This window comes from Suricata suricatta, chromosome 10, assembly GCF_006229205.1.
Source record: "Suricata suricatta isolate VVHF042 chromosome 10, meerkat_22Aug2017_6uvM2_HiC, whole genome shotgun sequence".
In the NCBI taxonomy this organism is placed as follows: domain Eukaryota; kingdom Metazoa; phylum Chordata; class Mammalia; order Carnivora; family Herpestidae; genus Suricata; species Suricata suricatta.
In genome coordinates this window covers 32,813,730-32,836,886 of record NC_043709.1, presented here as the reverse complement: position 1 = coordinate 32,836,886, position 23,157 = coordinate 32,813,730, and the positions used below count along the sequence as shown (strand labels likewise).

General features: G+C 32.5%; 1 protein-coding gene and 1 pseudogene across 6 annotated transcripts in view; both read left to right on the top strand.

Moving 5' to 3' along the window:
- Positions 1-23,157, top strand: part of LRRIQ1 (leucine rich repeats and IQ motif containing 1) — a 201,001-nt gene that overhangs the window by 142,761 nt on the left and 35,083 nt on the right. For all 6 annotated transcript variants that reach the window (XM_029955741.1, XM_029955739.1, XM_029955738.1 and 3 more), the window contains 2 exons: positions 19,770-19,899; positions 22,230-22,290. In XM_029955741.1, the coding sequence (XP_029811601.1) occupies positions 19,770-19,899; positions 22,230-22,290 (191 nt within the window). The remainder of the gene's footprint in view (positions 1-19,769; positions 19,900-22,229; positions 22,291-23,157) is intronic.
- LOC115305808 lies at positions 12,119-12,212 on the top strand (annotated as a pseudogene).

Genomic DNA, 23,157 nt, shown 5'->3' with positions numbered 1-23,157 from the left:
TTCCTTTTTTTTTTTGTTTTCTCCTTTTAAGCTCAAATGTAAATGATTTGGCTTAGTTGTTTATTTTTTTGTTTTTCAAATTAGGAAAACAGTTTTATAAAGAGAAAAACAAATGCTCAAAATCATAGACACATAATATTTTGGTTAGATCAACTATCTTGGGATTCCTTTAGTCTGAATTCTAATAGAAGGAAAGGGGCAGTTTCACTGGTTTCATATTCGAAATTCACCTGGTGGTAGTGTAATGGGACTCTGAATATCTGAATATCTCGAGTGTGGCACTAATTACCCTTTTGTTCCAGACCATCTTTTCAAAAAGATTTGTATACCAAACATCCTTAAGAGATAAAGATAGTCTCCTCTGAAGCAAAGGGCAGATATGCTTGCTGTCCAGTGTAACAGAGGTAATGTTTTCTCATCAGTACTAAAAGCAGCTAATTTGTAACCCAATATAAAATGCTTGAGCTCTCTAGGCGTAGGATGTTTTAGCTCTACCATGAGCATAGTATCTATCTGGACTTCCTTCATTGCACCCTTGTGGAAATTCAGAGGCAAAACGAACCACCACAAGTACGCCAATACTAATGCTGCTTCCTATGCTCTGAATAATAAAGCCCTTTGTCCCTGACCTAGAAGTCTTCTATCTTCTGTCAACATTAATAAAACATGCTACCTGAAAGTATGATCAAATCTCAAAAACCCTCAGAGTTCTTGACATAGTAAAACTTTACTTTCACCATTTAAAAAGGAAGTGAATTGTGAACTTTTTTCCATCTTGATTGATTTGCGTCATGGAATGCTGTCACTAACCATGAGTGCATACTTCTTGCTTATCCACTACAAAGTAGTTTAAAAAAAATAACTTAAAACATTTTAGAGCTGTAATAATGTGTGCCATTTACCTGGTTGTGGCTATGATTTCAGGAGAGGTGTTATGTGAATCAGCACAAAAACTTTATTCCAGGAAGCATGTAATTTTCTATTATATATAGAGAAAAATGTCTTGAATTCACATACACCTTGGCTCAAAAATAAAAATGGCCATTTCTTAAGGTGTGTGTCCACCAGAAACAAGAAATTGATAGCAGTTTCTTATTTAGAGGACACAAGTGAATTCACAAGTTTGCCACCTGTTTGGCAAAACATGTGTTATTCCCACTTCACAATTGATGAAACTAAGATTTGAAGTGAGGATGACCAGTTTTCCTGATTTATAATCTAATTCTCTTTCCATCAAGCAAGGTATATTTAATTTGCATTATTCAAAAAAGATAGGCAGTGTTTTTATTTATAATCTATTTTTCCAACTTATTGAAATACATTGAAAGCCTACTATAGTTAGTAAATCTTGTATATACATTGAGAATCCTTTCATTGTATATGACTCCTGGACAGGAATACTTTTGGGCAAAGAAGCACTGTAGGAGATTTATGATATTGGGATAGAGGAGTAAATTTAGATAGAAAATGAAAGAATTAGAAGGCTAACAGAATGTATGGAACTTCCATGTGGGAAAATAAAGAGGGATAGATAAAATTTTTTCTGAAACAGTCATAAATTCAGAACATAATTTAGAAAACAATCTGATCCCAATCTGAGAGCACCTCTACAGAATTGAAAACAGATCATATCTGGAAAAATGAATTTTTATTTATAAAAATAATATACCATGAGTCAAACCAATAGAAACAATAGACATCACAAACAAATATAAATAATTTATTTTTATTAGGCATTTATTATAAAACAGGTATTTCTTACTTTAAGGAATAAAAGTGATCTTGAAAATATCTGCAAGAGAAAGCAGATTTTAGAAAACTAAATATAAATTATAGAAATGAAAAACAAAATAATTTAAATTAAAATCTATAATGCAGGTATACCTGTAGATTAGACAAAGTTGAAGAAATAATGAACTCAGAAATATGTGAGAAAACATTATCTAGAATCCAGTTCAGAGAAGCCAATAGATGAAAAAAAATTAGGAAATAAAAATATGTGGAAAAAGTTAGAGAAGGTTTTATTATGTTTAAATAGAATGTGGCAATGGCAATATCCAATAAGATAATGACTGAAAACTTTTTCTGAACTGGATTAAAGACATCAACAGATTCAAGAATCATAAGCAGAATAATTTTTTTTAAAAATCCAGAGCTACTCATCAGAGTAAACCTTTATACAGCAGAAAAAAAATCTTACTGGGAAAAAAAAGGAGACACATTACCAGTGAAGTTGCAATTAGACTAACAGCTGATGTCTTGAAAACAATAGAAGGCAGAAGAAGTAGAATATCTTCAGTGATCTGAAAGTTGTATGAATGGAAGTCACTGTCAAACTGAAATTCACCAGAATAAGAACAAAATACAGTCATTTTCTTTGTTTAAATATTTTATTTGTGTTTGTTTTTCAAGACACAATTTTGTATTTTTACTTACTTTTCATTTGATTCTATGTTTTTTCTCATCTTGATAAGTGTGTTTCATAATCCCTATCCATGATTTCCCTCACCCCCCCCCCACCAACCTCCAATTTACTCTCTATAGTTAAGAATCTATTTCTTGGGGCACCTGGGTGGCTCCGTCAGTTCAGCATCTGACTCTTGATTTTGCTTCAGGTCATGATATCACAGTCGTAAGACAGAGTCATCTGTCAAGTTCTGCACTGAACATAGAGCCTGCTTGGGATTCTCTCTCTCTCCTGCTCTCTCTGCCCTTCCCCTGCTCTCTTGCTCTCAAAATAAATAAAGCTAAAAAAAAAAGTCCATTTCTTGGTTTGTCTCTCTTTCTTTTGTTTTCCTTTGCCCATTTGTTTTATTACTTAAATTATATATGAGTGAGATCATATAGTATTTGTCTTTCTCTGACTGACTTACATAGCTTGGCCTTACACTATACTTTTCTATAGCTGAATAATATTCCATTTTATGTATATACTACATTTGTTTTATCCATTCATCTATTGATAGACACTTGGACTGCTTCCATACTTGGCTATTGTAAATAATATGGCACTAAACATAGAGGTGCATGTATCCCGTTGAATTAGTGTTTTTGTATTTTGGGCATATGTGCCCAGTAGTTTGATTCCTGCATCATAAGGTAGTTTTATTTTTAATTTTTTGAAGAACCTCCGTATGTTTTCCATACTGGCTGCACCAGTTTGCATTCCCACCAACAGTGCAAGAATATTTCTTTTCCTCCACCTTCTTGCTAGCACTTCTTGTTTCTTGTATTGATTTTAGCCATTCTAACAGGTATGAGCTAATATCTCGTTGTAGTTTTGATTTGTATTTCCCTGATGAGGACTGATGTTGAGTATTTTTTCATGTGCCTTTTGACTATTTGTATGTCTTTTTCAAGGAAATGTCAGTTCATGTCTTTTGCCCATTTTTAATTGGATTGTTTAGGTTCTGTGTATTGAGTCATATCAGTTCTTTATACATTCCTGATACTAATTCTTTATCAAATATGTCACTTGCAAAGCTTGTCTCCCATTTAGTAGGTTGTCTTTTGATTGTTCCCTTCACTGTGCAGAAACATTTTATTTTGATGTGATCCCAATAGTTTATTTTTGTTGTATTTCCCTTGCCTCAGGAAACATATCTAGAAAAATGTTGCAATGGCTGACTTCCTGTGCTCAACTCAAGAATTTTTATCCTGTCAGGCCTCTTATCTAACTCCTTAATCCATTTTGAGTTTATTTTGTGTATAGTGAAAGAAAGTGGTCCAGTTTCATTCTTTCGGATGTGACTGTCCGGTTTTCCCAGCACCATTTGTTGAAGAGACTGTCCTTTTCCCATTGTGTATTCATTCCTTCTCTGCTGAAGATTAATTGACCATATAATTGTAGGTTTATTTCTGGCATCTCTTTTCTGTTCTTTTGATCTAAGTGTCTATTTTTGTGTCAGTACCATACTGTTTTAATTATTTATACTTTGTAATATAACTTTAAGTTTGGAATTGTGATGCCCCCAGTTTTGTTTTTCATTTTCAAGATTGCTTTGGCTATTTGAGGTCTTTTGTGGTCCCATACAAATTTTAAGATTGTTTTTTCTAGCTCTGAAAAGTTCTATTGGTATTTGATTGCATTAAATGGGTAGATTGCTTTGGGTAGTACAAACATTTTAACAATATCTGTTCTTCCCATCCATGAGCATGAAATGTCTTTTTTTTTCCTTTGAGTCATCTTGAATTTCTTTCATCAGCATTTTATAATTTTCAGAGTATAGTTTTTTTTTCTTCTGGTTTTTTTGTTTATTCCTAGATATTTTATTGCTTTTGGTGCAATTGTTTATGGGATACTTTTAATTTCCTTACCTGCTACTTCATTAATAATGCACAGGAATGCAACAGGTTTCCATATGTTGATTTCTTATCCCACAACTTTACTAAATTTATTTATCCATTCTAGTAGTTAACAGTGGAGTCTTTAGGTTTTTCTGTATATAGTATCATGTCATCCGTATATAGTGAGAGTTTTCCTTTTTTATGTTGTATAATTTCTGTGGCTTGGGCACCCAATACTATGTTGAGTAAAACTGGTGAGAGTAGATATCCTTGTCTTGTTTCTGACCTTAGGGGAAAAGCTCAATTTTCACCTATTGAGTGTGATGTTGGCTGTGGGGTTTTCATATTAGGCCTTTATTATATTGAGATATGTTCCCTCTAGACTTACTTTGCAGAGGATTTTATTATGAATAAATGTTGTACTTTGTCAAATTTTTTACTGTCTCTGTTGAAATTATCATGTTTTTTATATATGCACCCTGATATTTATTGTAGCATTATTTACGGTATCAAAGGTCTGAAAGCAACCCAAGTGTCTACTGGTAGATGAATGTATAAAGAAGGAGTGGTACATACATATACAATGTAAAATTACTCAGTAATAAAAAATAATGTCATCTTACCATTAGTAACAGCATAGGTAGAGCTGAAAGGTATGATGCTACGTGAAATAAGTCAGACAGAGTAAGACAAACATTATATGATTTCACTTATATATGGAATCTAAAACACAAAACAAACAAAACAAAACTGAAACAGACTCATACATACAAAGAACAAACTAGTGGTTGGCACAGGGGAATAAATAAAATAGGTGAAAGGGATTAATAGGTATAAATTTCCAGGTATAAAATAAAAAGCCATGGGGATGAAAAGCACAGCATAAGGAATATAGTCAGTAAGGTTGTAATAACTTTGTATGGTTTGTATTACAAATGGAAACTACACTCATGGTGAGCATTTTATAATGCATATATATAATTTTTGAATTACTATGTTATACATCATAAACTAATATAACTATATCAACTATACTTCAGGTAAAAATAAATGCATAAAAGGGAGAAATTAACTGGTAAAAAACCAAGACAAACAAACAAACAACAATAAAAACAACAAAACCTTGCTCAGACCACCAGGTTTAAGTGCCTACCCCAGCTTTACTACTTGTGGGCAAGTCACTAAATTCTTCTCTGCCTCCCTTTTTTCCTTCCTGATTTAACTGTATCCTCTTCACTGCGTGGCTGTGAGGATTGAGATAATGCATCTAACATATTTAGAAGGCCTGACACATAGTAAGAGCTCTAGAATGCTATTAGGTGGATTACAGATTTAATCTCCTATAAACAAAATACTCAACATGTCTAAGCAGAGATTCCTTACATCAGAGATAATGTAAGGGATGAAAATTTTATGCTTTTCTATTACAGGTCTCTAGAACTATATTCAAATGTTAATTTGGGGGGACCAGAATTTCAGGTGTTAGAAATTACAAATAACTGGGTATCAGAGATATATATGTACAGATAAATGGGTATCAGAGACAGATACATTGTCTTCCTAATAATATAAATCTTAGAATTCTGAGACTACTATTATAGTAGCCTCTGAACTGCATAGTTAAAAATGGGGGGAAGGTTAATAGAGCTGCAACTGAACTTTAGGAACCAATCGAATTCAAGCCTTGTATACCCTCAGGATTTCTTTCTCACTTGTCTCTGGCTTTACTCTTTCACTGTTGACTGGCTCTCTGCTTCCCAGGTCACCTGGTCAAAAATAGTATTTCCAACAATTCCAAGTTTCTATGTTAATGCTCCAGATATCAGAGCAACAGAATGAATCAATTATGACTCTAGTTGCAGCCCTACCCATGTCCCAGACCAACAGATTGGGTTATGCTTTGTAACCCTTTTTGGAGACCCTTGGTCCCATCAACTATGGCTCTTTAGCAAACATACCGACTGGGAATGCTCTATACAATGTGTAAATAGAGGAAGGGGGAAAAACCTAGAAAGGAGGGGTTAGGAATTAACTCAGAGGATGTCCACTAAATGTTGGTCTATAAATCTCTGTTGTGAGAGAGAAATTAGAAGTGCTGGAAACTACAGGTAATGAAGACAGTTCAGAGGAAATGATGTGAATGATAACAATATAAAAATTTTATTGATTTATGACTATGACTTTATTTATACTTTGCTTCTGACCAAAAACTAAAGGGAATAAAATATACTTGGTTGGCAGAATTTTATTTTACCAAATAATTTGAGGGTGGGACACATCACTAGTAAGTGAAAGTGAAATAGCTGTGGTTTGTGTAAAACCATTTCACACTTGACTATTCTTAAAATCAGTATTTTTTGTGAGTTATTAATATAACATTTAGGACTGAATTTTCTTAAGAGACTATATTTCACCCAGTAGCTGATATTGAGTAAATGATTTTCTTTATAATTTAAATCCTGCAACTGGTGACTGTCGGATTTAGAAAGCCCTAAGTAAGATGTGTGTTTACTGCAAAGATTAATGTCTAATCTCACCATGTTAGTTCTAAAACTAAATAAAAAGTGTTCTGTCCTGGGTAAACAAAATAACAAAGTGTAATCATATGGCTTTTATTTTTTCTCTTACTGTTATGACATATCACATTAAGGGATTTGTGACTATTGAACTACCCCTAGCATCCTGAGAGTAAACCCCACTTGATCATGGTGTATGATTTTTTAACGTATTGTTGGATTCACTTTGCTAATATTTTGTTGAAGATTTTTATGTCAATATTCATGAAAGATATTGATCTGTAGTATTCGTTTTTTGTAGTTTTGTCCTGTTTTGGTTTTGGTAACAGGGTGATTCTGGCTTCATAGAATGAATTTGGATGTTTTCTTTCCTCTTCTATTTTTTGGAACAGTTTAAAAGAATGAGTATTAACTCGTTTTTAATACTTGGTAGAATTTGCCTGTGATGAAATCTGGTCCTGGACCTTTGTTTGTTGAGAGTTTTTTGATTACTAATTTAATTTCATTGCTAGTAATTTGTAGTTTATCTGTTTATAAGAATTTATCTATTCCTTCTAGGTTTTCCAATCTGTTGACTTATAGGTTTTCATAATATTCTGTTACAATTGTTTGTATTTCTGTGATGTTGGTTGCTATTTCTTCTCTTTCACTGGTAATTTTATTTGGGTTCTGTCTCTCACTGGATGAGTCTGGCTAGAGGTTTATCAGTGTTGTTCATCTTTTGAAAGAATCAGCTCCTTGTTTCCTGAAATGTTTTATTTTTTTAGTTGCCATATCACTTATTTCTGATCTAATCTTTATTATTTTCTTTCTTTTACTGGATTTGGGTTTTGTTCTTTTTTCTAGTTCCTTTGAGTGTAAAGTTGGACTCTTTAATTTGAAATTTTTCTTGCTTCGTGAGGCAAGCCTCTATTGCTATAAACTTTCCTCTTAGAACTCCTTTTGGACCCTTATGTTTTCATTTTCATTTGTTTTCATGTAATTTGGGATTTCTTCTTTGATTCCTTAGTTGACCTGATCATTGTTTAGAGGCATGTTAGTTAACCTCCATGTATTTTTGGGCTTTCCAGATTTTCATTGTGGTTGATTTCTAATTTCATATCATTGTGGTCAGGAAGGATACATGATATGACTGCAATGTTTTTTAATTTGTCAAGACTTGTTTTGAGGCTTAATATGTGATCTGTTCTGGAGAATGTTCCATGTGCACTTAAAAAGACTGTCTATTCTGTTTTAGAAAGGGATGTTCTGAATATATATGTTAAATCCATCTGGTCCAGTGTGTCATTCAGAGCCACAGTTTCCTTGTTAATTTTCTGTTTGGATGGTCTGTCCATTGATGTAAGTGGGATGTTTGAGTCCCTTGGGGTATTACTATCAATTATTTCTTTTATGTTTGTTATTAACTATTTTGTGTATCTGGGGGCTTTCATGGTGGATGCATAAATAATTACAATTGTCATATCCTCTTGTTAAATTGTTCCCTTTATTGTTATACAGTGTCCTTCTTTGTTCCTTGTTACATTCTCTGTTTAAAGTCTATTTTGTCCAATTTAAGTATTGTTACCCTGGCTTTATTTTGGCATTGATTGGCATGATAAATGTTTCTCCATCCCCTCACTTTCAATCTGCAGGTGTCTTTCAGTCTGAATGAGTCTTTCGTAGGCACCATATAGATGGGTCCATTTCTTTCTTTCTTTTCTGCATTCTGTTACCCGATGTCTTTTGATTGGAACATTTAGTCTATTTATATTCAAAGTCATTATTGATAGATATGTATTTATTGCCCTTTATTACTTTTTTTAATTGTTTCTGTAGATTTTTCTCTGATCCTTTCTTCTCTTGCTCTTTTTCATGGTTTGTTGGCTTTCTTTAGTGACATACTAGATTCATCTCTCTTTATTCTTCACACATCTATTACTGGTTTTTGTGGTTACCATTAGGTTTGCATATAACATCTTCTGCATACAGCAGTCTATATTAAGTTGATAATTCCTTAAGTTTAAACCCATTCTTTACTCTTTTCCCTACCCATGTTTTAGGTATATAGTGTCTTATTTTATATCCTTTTATTTTATGAAAATCATTTGATTAATTTTTGCATGCAAATTCATGAAGTGTTCCATATTTTGCTTTCCTTGCTAATGTTGATGCATGACAAAATATGTCTATGATATGCAAAGTGACTTGATCATTTAAGTCTCTTCAAGCCCCGCCCCCATTTCTCCTTAAAAAAGAGCTTCCTCATATCAATATATATATAAGTAGCTTAAAGACAAACATTAGCCATGAAAAGACATGGAAGAACACTAACTACATATTACTAAGTGAAAGAAGCCAACCTAAAAAGACTATATACTGTATGATTCCAAGTATATGACATTCTGGAGAAGGTAAAACTATGGGGATGGTAAAAAAAAAAAAAATCAGTATTGTTAGGATTGTAGAGAAGGACTAAAGAGGCAGAGCATATAGGATTTCTAGGCAGTGAAAAACTACTCTGCATGATGCCATCATGTGGATACATGTCATTATACATTTGTCCAAATCTGTAGAAAGTACAGCATCAAGAGCAAAATATGGACTTTGGATGATTATGATATCTCAGTCTAGGTTCATAGATTGTAACAAATGTAACTCCCACTGTGGTGGGGAGTGGAAGTATGTCGATAATGGGGGACACTTTGAATATGTAGGGGAAGGGAGTGTACACAAAAATATTTCTACCTTCAAATTTTGTTTTAAACCTAAAAATTAACTTAAAATGAATGTTATTAATTAATTTTAAGTAATATAAGACAAATATTAAAGAAGTACCAAAAAGAAGTCAAAACTTCTAAACTATATTGGGATAATATTATGTCTTTCTCAGTGATTTATAGAACAAGCACTCGAAAAAGCAGTAAGGACATGGTTTGATAAGCCAATTCAGTAACATTTGCTTAAAGACCATGTATAAAACACTCAGTGACTGGAGAATGCACATCACTCCTGCACATACGGGACATTTACAAAACTTTAACTTATACCGGCCTGAAATCAAGTCTCAAAAACTTCTTAAGGATTAAAATCATGCGCAGTATGTTCTCTGAATAAAATATAATAAATTATAATTGAACCATAATAAGATAAACAGATATTCTTTACTTTCTTGAAAATTAAGTAACATCTGAAAAATTCATGAATCAAAAATCATAAGTATTAAAAAATAACAATAAAAATCTATGCATTGAGTATGAAGCAGTAGTTAATAAAGTTTTTTAAAGTAAAACAATTCATCAATAAAGAAAAAAATTTGATTAACCCCTATCAAGTCTCATAATGAAAATGAAAGAGAAAGCACAACCAGTATCAAGAATGAAAACGGGGCAGGATGACAAATGATACAAACTAAAACTGTAATGAGCAAATATTGTGAACAGCTGTATGGCAGTACACTTGACAATTTTGAGAAAGTGGACAATTCCTAGGAAAATATAATATCCAGACTGAACTTAACTCTAATATTAAGCCTAACATTGTAGGCAAGCAACCAGGATGGGAAAAAATTTCCAGCTGCGTTAGTACTTTTTAAAATCATGTGCCAAAGAATGTGTCTCACAAAAGAGGTACAAGACCTTATCAGGGAAATTGTAAAACTCTATCAGGAAATGTTAAAGAGAAACTATAAATAAAAACTATGAATTGAAAGCCTAAATGTCAAAGATTTAAATTCTCCCAAAATTTACAGTGGATAGTATGCAATCTATCCCAAGAGGTATTTATGGACATTGACAAGCAGAATCTAAAAATCCTCAAATACCCAAAACACATTAAAAAAGATGACTAAATGGAGAGACCTTGCCAAACATCATAACTTATTATTAATAAGCTCTTATTATAGAGGTGAAGCAAATGAGAGTGACTATATTGTGGTTTGGTATGGCATTGTATGGTATGGATGGGATGAGATGAGATAGGTCGACATTCTAGGATGCGGTAGGGTAGGGGGGAGGGCAGAAAATGACAACTGGCAGAGGCCCCTGCATACATGCTTAGTTGATATCATAAGACAAATTGAATTCTAATCAGTGGAGAATAGGTAGACTTTTCAATAAATCTTAAGCAATTATCTATACTAAAAATGAGTAATGTTCACATTAAAGATCTAAATATATGAAGGAAAATTATAAAACTTACAGAAGACAATGTGGAAGAATATAACATTGGATATGGAATTGTTTCTTTAACAATATGCAGAAGTACTGGTTATCTTGATAAATATATTTACAGTAAAATTAAGAATCTCTATGAAACCAAAATGTCATAATAGTAGTGAAACAACAACCCACAGAGATGGAGAAGTTCTCTGCCACACATAGAATCAATAAAGGTCCCACATCCACAATATATAACTCCTAAAAGTCTTTAAATTGAAATAGCCTAATAGAAAAAATAAACAAGAAGCCTTAACATATTTTTCACAAATGAAAAAATCCAAATAACTTGTGAACATATAGAAAGGTGTATAATCTCATTTTGTAGCAAATAAATACAAATTAAATCTGTAAAGTTAAAAAAAAGGCAACAAAAAACTAAGATTTGGGAAACACATAACCAATAGGGCTTATATTTTTCTGATTGAAGTATAATTTAGTACAACCAATTGGAAAACAATGTTACATGTGGTGGACTTGAAAATACCTATTTCATACAATCCTTAAAATACATTCTTAGATGCTTGTTCTACAGGAACTTGTACAAGGATAGTCAGAGCAGTGTTTTTCTTAATCACCCCAAACTGGAAACAGTCCATGTGTCCAACAGGAATAGCATGGATAAACTCTAATACATCCATACTTTGGACAACAATATGGCACTGAAAAATAATGAACTGCACCTCTACACAGCAACATAGATGAATCTCATAAACACACTGAACCAACACACACGAAAGAATACATAACAGAATTGTAGCAAGCAAAGCTATAGTATAATGGTTGATACGTAAGTAGTAAAAATTTTAAAGGAAATCAAGAAAGTCAAGGTTATAAACTTTAGCATAATGATTATTCCTAAGAGAAGAAATGTTTGAAGAAGACTCATATGTAAGCAGGGTTCTATTATTTTTAATGATCAGAGGTCATGTAGAATGTGTTTATATTTTCATTTATAGAATAATTTTAAATAATTTATATAAAATATAATGTTTATGTATTTATAATTACTTAGAAATCTTGAAATTGTAAACATCTGCTATAAGCTCTATTTTGTGTGTGCATTGTATATATCACAACAAAGTAAAAATGACTAAAAATAGCTTTAAGTGCCCACGTGTCAGACATACACTAAAACTGAAATGATAGAGAGAAAATTAGCATGGTCCTGCACAAGGATGACATGCAAATTCATGAAGTGTTCCATATTTTGCTTTCCTTCCTGATTGTTGATGCATGACAAAATATGTCTGTGATACGCAAAGTGACTTGACCAATTTAAGTCTCTTCCAGCTTCAAACCCCACCCCAATTCCTCCTTAAAAAGGAGCTTCCACATATCAATATTTATATAAGTAGCTTAAAGCCAAAAATTAATCTTGGAGGGAAGACTTGTAATGCTATCTTGAATTTTTTCCTCACTAGAATGCATTAGATCAATAATATCTTTACCTATCTTTTCTTTTTTTTTAAATTATTTTTTAATGTTTATGTTTGAGAAACAGAGAGAGACAGAGCACAAGCAGAGGAGGGGTAGAGAGGGAGGGAGGAGATGCAGGACCTGAAGCAGGCTCCAGGCTCTGAGCTAACAGCACAGAGCCCGATGCGGGGCTTGAACTCACGAACCAGGAGATCATGACCTGAGCTGAAGTCGGACACTCAACCGAGTCACCCAGGTGCCACTAACCTATTTTTCAATTAAAAGTGAAATCAATGAATGGAGGCTCTTATTAATTTAGAAATGAACTTCTGGTAACTAAAATAAAAATCTAAATAAAATATAATGAAAGAAAAAATTTTGCATTAATAAAGTGTACACTTAGAAACTCTTAAATCTTCAGTGCATGAAGATACTTGTTTAAATTATAATGTATAAAAAACAGTAAGTTTGGGACCAGGTTTATTAGTCTCTAATATATTCGTCATTCAAACTGTGAAAGAAAATTATTTTTACATATATTTACTTATTGCTTTTTTATAATGCAAGCAATATTTTAATACAAATTCAGTATTTTATTTGATGTTAGCTCTGTAACAGAAGCATATCTGTATTCTTTGTGACAAGTAGAAAAATCACATGCTGAAAACTAAGTCAGTGAGAAATGCATTATGAATGTATTAATATGTGTGCTATGAATATTTTTATTTTATAGCTATAAAAACAATGATTATAATGTTATAAAAATGCTTGATTGGGTCCATCAAATAGTATATCTATCATTAGTGTATCAATAGACTACTACTTAACGACTTCTTTTGAAGTAAACTAGTAAAGGAAATTAATCATACACTTAGCCTTCAATTAAGATATACACATAAATGAGTAGAATTAGAGATGTCTTTTTACCAGAGTAGAAGCTTTTAGATACAGCAAGAACCTGAAGTCCAACTGTACAAAGAAACAAACAAAAAACAGGTGGAAATAACAATTATATGGCCCTATGACCATGATATTTTGAAGGCTAGCCTACTTATATCATCAGCCTCTCCATTATTCCATTGGGTGGGCCCTAGTTTGGATGACCTACTGTATTAACACTCCCTGAGGGAGTCTAGATTGGATAGGGGAATATTTTCCAACAGTAATTAAATTGAGAGAGTGAAACAGGAGAGAGTTGTGTCAATGGAACCTCCTTCATGGTTATTACTGAGCAATTGCTAAAAATTATTTGAAATAACTTGAAATCAATTAGGATTGTGTACCCTTGTTAGCCTTTGAATTAACTTTTTTTTTTTAAATTAAAGACACGCTAAAATCCTCCTATATAATGAAATAAAATACATTTAAAAAATACCTGTTACAGGTTTAGAATTCTGGTAAGGAGGACTCCCTGGACTCACCCAGAAAATTGTTCTTTCTAGTTTTGTGGTTAACCCTGGAGTCTTTCCAGTGACCCCCCCTCGAACTTTAGTCTTGGCCTGGATTTGGAGACTCCTACAGATGGTCTCACCTCCTGCATAGCTAAGTCTTGGCCCATGGCAACTGAGATAGCACTAAGGCTACATGTAATAGTCTTTAACTTAGGGGGAAAATATAGCAAAATGGCTACAGTAATTAAATCCTTACTATAGGTTAGGCATTATATGTATCCTGTTATTTTATATTATATGTATTATATATAATGTATTATATATATTTTAAGGGGGAAAAAACCAAGGCAGAGAGAAAGTAGATAATTTGCCCAACATTACACAGTTGGTAGGTGAAAAAGCCAACTCATAATATGCAAGATAGATGCTAGCAGATAGATGACTAAGGTGTAGCCTCTCCAATATAGACTGAATTAATTTGTTTTATAATTTTTCATATGTCACAATTCCAGAACCTCTCCTAATGAAAAATTAAGTGGTGTGCCAGATTCAGAAAGCAATCTTAGACAGAGTACTTCTAAAAACATGATCCTGTTAATACTTAATATTACTTAGACATGGTTAAATCTGCCAACGCCATGACAGTGAAGGCTGAGTACTGATTTTATGGCTTGGCACAGCACTGTTACCGATCCTGTCATTGAAAAGCTTTTTTGTTTATCATGGATTTTTGCATTAATTTCTATTTAAAATATTACATTAAAATATTATTCACCTTGATTCCTGAGCTTTTTGTTAGCCTGTTAAATTTTGTGCCTGAAGCATTTCATTTGCCCCCACTTGACTTGCCCAAGTCCCAGCCCTGGTTAATGGCAAACGTGCAGACATATTATACATTAATGTGACTGTACATATGACTATATAACTTTATGTTGGTCTCATGGAAGAAGCTGGAGGACTACTCTTTTTGTAATATTTGGTACTCCACTATAAAGATACTAATGAAGAGATTAAATTCCACTGAACATACAAATGGCAAAACATATCCTTTCTGGTAGAAATATTTATTAGTTGAATACAGAGAGCCTATTAATATTAATAAGCACAACTACATCCACTTTCTGAATGTTTCTGTTTCTCCAGAGGGATTCACTTAAATATAGCAAGTCTATAATATTGAAAATTGCATCTGCAAAATCTATGTATTTTAAAAGATAACTTAGTAACTAACTTTCCCTTGCTTTCATAAAGATCATTCATATACTTTATGTATCACCCAACCCCCCAAACAGACAAATTTTGAGAATTAATTTAAATGTCAGAAACTAGCAAATATTTTTCATTCTAGTACTCTTTTAAAGCCTCCCTGCCATAAAATACAGTGAAATATGTAAAGGAGTGACTAGTGCTGCAGTTAGTCTTTGCCCCTTACATACAGCTTTGGCTCTATTGCCCAAGTTTCTGTTCTTAAAGTTTGGCAACACCAATTCTTTTCTTTATTTATGCAATAATTTTCCTTAGTGATCAATTACATATTTATTTAAATATATCTTAAAAGAATAGGAATGTTGCTTGTCACACACAAATAGCTCTTAGAGTTACTGGTTTCATGCCAATGCCATCAACTTTCCAACAACAGATTGGATTGGTTAAGGAAGAAGCCATAAACAGTCTATCGACAAGTATTTATACAAATATTAATTAATTTAAATTCTGTCAGTGTAACATTTATGCCAAACTCCAATTTTATTTGTGCTTTATTCATGAGGTATGATGCATAGCTTCTTTTAATAAACATGTACAGACCACTTATACGTTATCATTGTAACATATTTTTAGCGTTTCCAGCCTGAGATACATAGAATCAGCCACTTATCAAAGTTACCAAAAATATTTCCACTGCATGTAGCATTTTGCTCATCATGCAACTATGTCCTCCAGCAGCTTTTGGTAAAGAGATGAACTCATCCCTATCCGTGAAACCAAGAATATTTTTTATTACATTACTAAGAAAGGCCATTAAGGGAAAAGAAAATAGTCATGGGAAAGTTGCCATATGTATTTAAAATATAAATAATTAGCTTTTTCTGTGTGTCCCAAATGATAATTGAATCTTAATCTCTGTGTAGGATATTATGATATAGTGAAAATTTAGAAAACATTTATTTGAAGCATATGGGCTTAATGAAGACTTATTTTTTTCATGAAGAAAAGAATAATATTTCCATTAATTTCAAAAGAGACTTCATTTCTTTTGGTGAGCTTTCTAAGCTAAACTGCTTTCCTCGAGGATTGCATACACTATGGACATTTTATATAGTAGCCTTATATGAGGGAATAGTTTTGTTTGTTTTTTAATTTGCCACCTTTCATTGGCAATTTTAATCCCACACTTTTATGACTTTCAGGGCTGAAGTTTCTATTGTAATGATTAAGTTAATTATGTATAGGAATATGTTATCCTCCAAAATGCACTGGCTTATCTACATGCTAAAAATCTAATCCCAACTCTGCATTTCTCAGGTTACTTATAGAACATTATTCAACTATGGAAACTATTTCTTTATTTCACAGATTTTTATTGAGCACCATCCTACTATGTACACCTTAAAGAGCTTATATATAATAAACAAAATAGACACATGAATAGGAAAGGAAAATATAATAAATGCTATCATGGAGTCTTTATAGGAACCTTTGGAGGACATCCCCAAGTTAATTTAAATAAGGAATGCAGTGTTGGCAGATCAAGGACATACCCCAAAGAATATAATTTCTAAACTGAGACCTGAAGACATAAAGCAAAAACGCCATTGGAAAAGTGGGTAATCTGAAGCATAGGTCTATAGGCAAAAGAAACTATCCTGAGTAATTACAATATATTTGAGTGATTGAGGCATGAATCTAACATGTATCTAAAGGTATATGCATAGCTTGTATGCCATGCAAAAAAAATGAATTTAATCCAAGGGCAATGGAGAAACAGAGTTTAACCTATGAAGCAGCAAAATTAGATTTATGTTTTAGCGGGGCCATTTGCAGTATGGAGATAGGTACATGGGAGCAAGACCAAACAAGCAAACAAAAAAAAGACCAGTGAGAGGGCTGTTAGAGTAATTCAGGAGAAATGATGATAGCCTTACATAAAATTGTGTCAGCAGGAATCCAGGAAATTTGACAGATAGAAAAGAATTTATGAGGTAAAATATGCAATTGTAGAGTGAGGGAGAACGCTGGTTCAGTACGACTCTGGTCTCTGACATACGTTGACAACAGTGGTACCATTTTGGGAATTTGGAAAAGGTGGGATGACACCCGAGTTCAGCTTTTTTCCATACTCAGTTTAACTTATCTGTGGGATTTCTAAGTGGCAAAGCTTTGGATGAATGACTGTTTCAAAAGGAAATAATGAAAGTGATTGAGGGACTTGGATGAATATTCTGATACAGGAAGAGTATAGCCTAAGAAAAAAATGGGGCCAGGATCAAACCGGAGAAGAACCCTGAGATCAGAAGGGATGGCAAGGGAAGAGGAGCCCCTGAGGAGACTGGTTAGACAAAAAGTCAGAGGAAAAACGAGGAGGGTGTAATGAAACAAAATCTAAAGGAAGTTAGACTTTAAATTAATGAAGCAACACCCAAAGAAGTAGGAAAGGACAGGAGGTAAAGGGTTTCAGTTTCTGCAGGCGAATGGTGCCTCTTCTACAACAGGAAGGTTTTACTGAGCAGCTAATGACAAGCATCCATTAAGTTACCCGTATCACCATTATTCTTCTTACGCAAGATGCTAAAACCAGAACTTTCTCTGTGAGTTTAAAAGAGTTAATTGCCTTTTCTTCTCCGTGACAGTAGTAATCCTGAAATAGTTTAAGCAAAACGGAATCGATTTCTTCAATATGTGAATTGCCGTATCTTCAAGTACATCCAGCCAACTTCACCAACATGCGTGTGCTGTTTCTTACACTGAGCACATGCCAATCTACCAGTCTATGCCTTAGGGTTAAAGTGGTTAATATGAACTGGACCTTTCCAGTGAAATCTCTCATCTTTACTCAGGGACTGTTGTTTAGAACCTTGGCTGAGCTCTGATATAAAAACCACTGAGGGTTTATGGAGTGTTATTGTAGAGCTGAGGAAAACTTTCCAAAATGAATAATTTAAAAGGTGACTATTAGAAGTATATGTCATTATTTTAAAAAGCAGAAAGACACAGATAAGTTTTTTAATTTTTAGCCAAAAGTACTATTGTAAAAGAAGTAAATAAAAATTTAAAAGTAAAAGTACAATTGTTACACAAAGATTCTCCACATATCAAGGGTAGATAAGGTTCTAGCTATGGGCTCAGTTGATTATCTGTGGTCACTGAGTCTTTACTATTTTCTATCACTGCACTTATGAGTCCAACAGCTGGTCCGGTTAGCCAAGAAAGGCAGATAAAAGGCTGGGACTCTGCTGGAGAAAAGACTTAATGCTGTACAGTAACTGGAAGTGGCAATGCCAAAGGTCCCCTTTGTTTGAGTCTCTCTTATAGTTTCTATATACTTATATGACCAGAATGGCGTCTCCTCATGGATTCAACAGTCAGCCCTCACATGGCAGGTGATTGCTCCTCCAAATAAGGAGGGGTTGACTTAAGCTCAGGATGCAAGAAATGGGGCCCTTTAGAGACATAAAGTGGGATGAGAAGCAGCAGCAAGTTAACTTTACTAAGCAGCATAGTTTAGAGAAATAAACACCTTGATTTTTACCTTTCCTGAGAACTGGCTACCATATCTTTCTGAATTGAAAATGAGAGTCATTTCACTAATTTCATCAGCGACTCTTAAGGAAGAAAAAGACATGGTAGGTACTTCATCCTCAACATACAGAATGACAGATGAATGTATGAATGTGTGTGGGCCACATACACCAAGCATCTGTAGCCTTGCATCATGCTTCCTTTGTTTGCCAAACAACTTGCAAATATAAGGCGACTTTCTGTGTACAAAGATCTACAGTGAAAGAATTAATAAATAACATTTTAAATTTAAATGGTAGGATTCTTGTTAGTTAGATTACCATGAGTTAATTTTTAAGAGGTGCCTTCCTCTGGTGTACAGTCAATCAAACTACAAAGCTATCAATCCCATAATATGATAATGGCTCAAAAAAAGATCAAGTTCATGGAGGAAGGCTCTAAAACAGCGGCTGTTTGGTATAATTTGGAAATGCATTGGCATTGACGTACTAGTAACATCTACAGATTAAAAAACAAACAAACACAGATGTATAAATTTTATATTTGACTCTAAGGGTTGTATTTATAATTTTCTTTTTTTCTTTTCCTTTACTCTTTCCTATTTGTTTCCTTGCATTCTTACCTTGTTAATTTCTCCTCTTGCATATTCCCAGATCCATTTACATTGTCATGCTTCTCACCTCCTTTTTTGAAATAACTACTATGGCACAAGCACAGGTTCTCTAAACCCTCCTAGCTTAAATGATTGAATTAGCTTGCACAAATCAAGCTTAGTTTTATACAAAATTAAAATTCTGTTTCAAATGCCCTCAATACAATTTATGGATTCTATATACGTGTAAAGTTAGTATAAGAACAATTGGACTTTAACATAAGCCTGAAAAGACATCATAGTGGACAGATATTCTTTTCATACTTGAATTCACCTTCTACAAATATAATTGTTTGGATTTTTAATGTAAAATCTAAAAGACAAATTCTATAAAATGTTGGCTACAATGAAACAGTTTCTTTATTTTTTTAAGGTAGATGGGTTTGAAACTCAAGCAGGAAAATTACTTAAGTGACTGACATTTCTCTTACAGATGACTTAGCTCCAGCTCCCATGAATTAGTCTTTTTTATTTTTTCTTTTCTTTTGATAAAATTGTTTGCCTAGGCTGAACTACTTACCAAAATTTGATCTCTTTAAATAACAAATAAAATTTCCATATTTTTCCCCAGGTAAAGAAGAACCTACCTACAAGGATGCCGCTGCAAATGAAAAACTAGAAAGGAGTAAAGAATACACATACCAATGGCTTCACACACAGGTTGGGGTTCATGAAACAACTAGTTCCAGAAATATGAAATGGTGAGGTCATTTCCTTTAAATTAGATTTTTGTATTGTAAACACATCTTGAAAAGTGAAACCTAGGTTAATTGTGCTAAAACAAACATGACTTTATAGCCAAAGGCCAATACATCACATTGCCAGGTTATAAAAGACCTCTTACATAGAATAGATTTAATCACTTTTATATTTTTTACCCTAAAATGCTTGAGAACTCTGTTTCTGTAATGCTTAAACAAGAGATGAACTACACAAATGCTTTTATTTTATAAAATAAAATGCATGGTATCCAGTAACTGTTTAAAGATCATATGTATTGGAGGTTATATTTTATTTTATGTCATTTTTATCATTTATGTTTGGCAGTTAAAATTATAATTCAACACTGATGCTGCTGATTTACCAGTTATGTAACTAATTTTCAGTGATGTCTCCATGCTTCAGTTTCCGCTCTTTTATAGTAGATGATAATATCTATCTCATAGAATAGAGGTGAGCCTACAATGTTGAGATTGTCAATATAGATTCTCAATAAATATACCCTTTAGCAACAAACAAGATACTTTGAGTCTAATAGTTAATTAATTAATTTTTGTTACTTTAATGTACATATTAGTTTGCTAGGACCACCATATTGAAATACCATAAATTGGGTGGCTTAAACAGCAGGGATTTACTTTCTCACAGTTCTGGAGGCTACAAGTTCAAGATTAAGGAGTCAGCAATTTGGTTTCTTTGGAGGCCTGTCTTCATGGTTTGCAGATGGCCACCTTCTCATTGTGCCCTCACTTCATCAGCCTTCATTCTCTGTTGTCTGTGTTTTAATCTCCTGTTCTTATAAGGACACTGGTCATTTTGGATTGGAGCCTACCAATATGACCTCATTTTACTGTAATTAGCTCTTTTAAGGCTCTATCTCCAAATATATCACATTATGAAATATTGAGGGTTAAGGGCTTCAACATATGAATTCTGATGAAACAAAATTCAGCCCATAGCAATGTAGTATAAAACATATATATGCAGAACCACCTTACCAAAGTTGTAGGAAAATAATAAAAGTCCAGAGATAATATTTTGGATAAAATTTTTCAAGACTTTGGTTTTAGCTACATGTACCCAGAAAAAGAATTTTTAAAGTGTTATTATAAATATTTAGATTCAATGTTGAATCTAAATGTAAATGACACTTTGGAAATGTCTCCAGGCATTATAGGTAGTAACTATTTTTTAAATGACTAATAGAAAAAAACAAACAAAGTCCTACAATTTTGAAGGTTAACCCTTAATTCAGAAGCAAGTTAAAATATGTAAAAAATGAAATCTCTTTTTATAATATATATAAATTGAAACTTTCATATGTGGCTCAGTTCTATTCATGTAATTTCTTTTAAAATATGGGAAAAGGAGTGAAGAATGAAAGTGAAATTAAAACAACATTTTATAATCTGGATTATTTTGTCCTATTTCACTGTAAGCAAAGAAAGTAAGAATAAAGCAATCAAAATCTAAGAACTTTTTTATTTTATAAAGTATTATAATTAATTCAAACACAATTTATTTTATGTTGGTAGTAATCAATTTAGAGCAATTCATAAGATGACATCCTTTGAACTATAAACAAATATAGTATAACTTACAGTTTATCATTGATCTTAACCAGATATAAGAGGGTCTTGTTTATACATTTTTAAAGTGTTAGGGTAGATAGTATGAAAAATATAAGCACAATGTTTCAGGATGTATTTTAGATATATTTAAACATTTAACCTTTCCCCCTAAATAAGTTATATTTAAACCCATGATACAAAAGTCAGTCCTTCATAGATTTTCTCTTTTGAAAATATGTAAAGCAATAAGTAGATATTTTAAGAAAAATTGTTTTCAAGAACAGAAATTCTTGAAAAGCCAAATGTCAGTATTCCAATTTTTAACAGAAACTGATTGTGAGCATTAGTATAATGCTTTAAACACATTACAAATATTTTAAAAATATTTCTCATAAGACAAATAAGATATTTAAGTAAAAGTAAATAAAATATTTATATGTTCTATAATTTACTATTATTGTTACTTTCAAACTTTTTATCTTTATATGTATTTATGTTTGGCAAAGAAGAGTGGCATTAAAGTGGTATTTAGAAATTTAAATTTCAGTCAAATTGAATTTACAAATAACTATGGAAAGATGTAAATTTGTATGTATATTTGCATATATCCCAATTTAATAAAACTATTATCTCCATTTTATAAATTACTGATTTGTCCCAAAATTTTCACTGGGCATTTCTTTAATACTTTTCCTCTACATTTATATAATAATATGATTTTTGTTTTTGTCACTATGCAGCAAACACTTCTTGCCTGAGTTAGATCCAGATGTACTTAATGGTGGAAGAGTTCAGCTTGTGGTAAGAAATGTGTTTAAAGTTACAGAAAAATGTTGTAGACACTGATCCTCAGTAAATGGCACTTTAAAATATGTCCATAATTAGTGTAAATTATGAAAATATCACAGCTTTATCTATTTGGGGTGATCTCAAAATACTACCTACTAAAATATTAACCTGTAATAATAACATGTTTTCTTGACTTGTAATAGAACTCTAAAATCTGATAATACTTAAAATCTCGATTATATATGACAAATTTTTAAATATTGGCATACTACCATATTTAAAATAACATTACTATGAACAGGAATTATATAATGAACTTATTTACTTTAATGTTTTAAAAGAATAGGATACTGAGGGAAACATAAAAGTATCCTCACAAGTTAGAAATCAAACCAGATAAAAATGAACATGTAATCGTGAACTCAGGCACTCTAATGAAATACAAATCATTGGAACTTTAGGAACAACCAAGTTCTAAACATGGAGACCAGAGAATAAGACTCTAGACAGTATACCTGTATGTACATTGCCAAAGTCAATTGTACTATATGCTATCAGAAAGAAAACTATGTTAACAGGAGAATGGCCAATATGGAGTCTAGAGAGATGGAGTACCCAAAACAAGAAATTTTCATTATGTGTTCAAAAATTTCCAGAAAAGAGGGTACCCTAACCAATGACAAGAATGTGCAGTCTATTTGGCAGGTGATAATAGGTGCATCAGATGACCCTAACTTTATGACACCTTTCATTTATATCAACCTATTAATACTCATTGCTCATGTTCTACAATTAGAAAAAATTAAATATAATTTAGCTTTCCAAGTAGAATTTAGCATAAAAAGTTAATGCACTTTCTAGTGGAACCTAGTATGATGG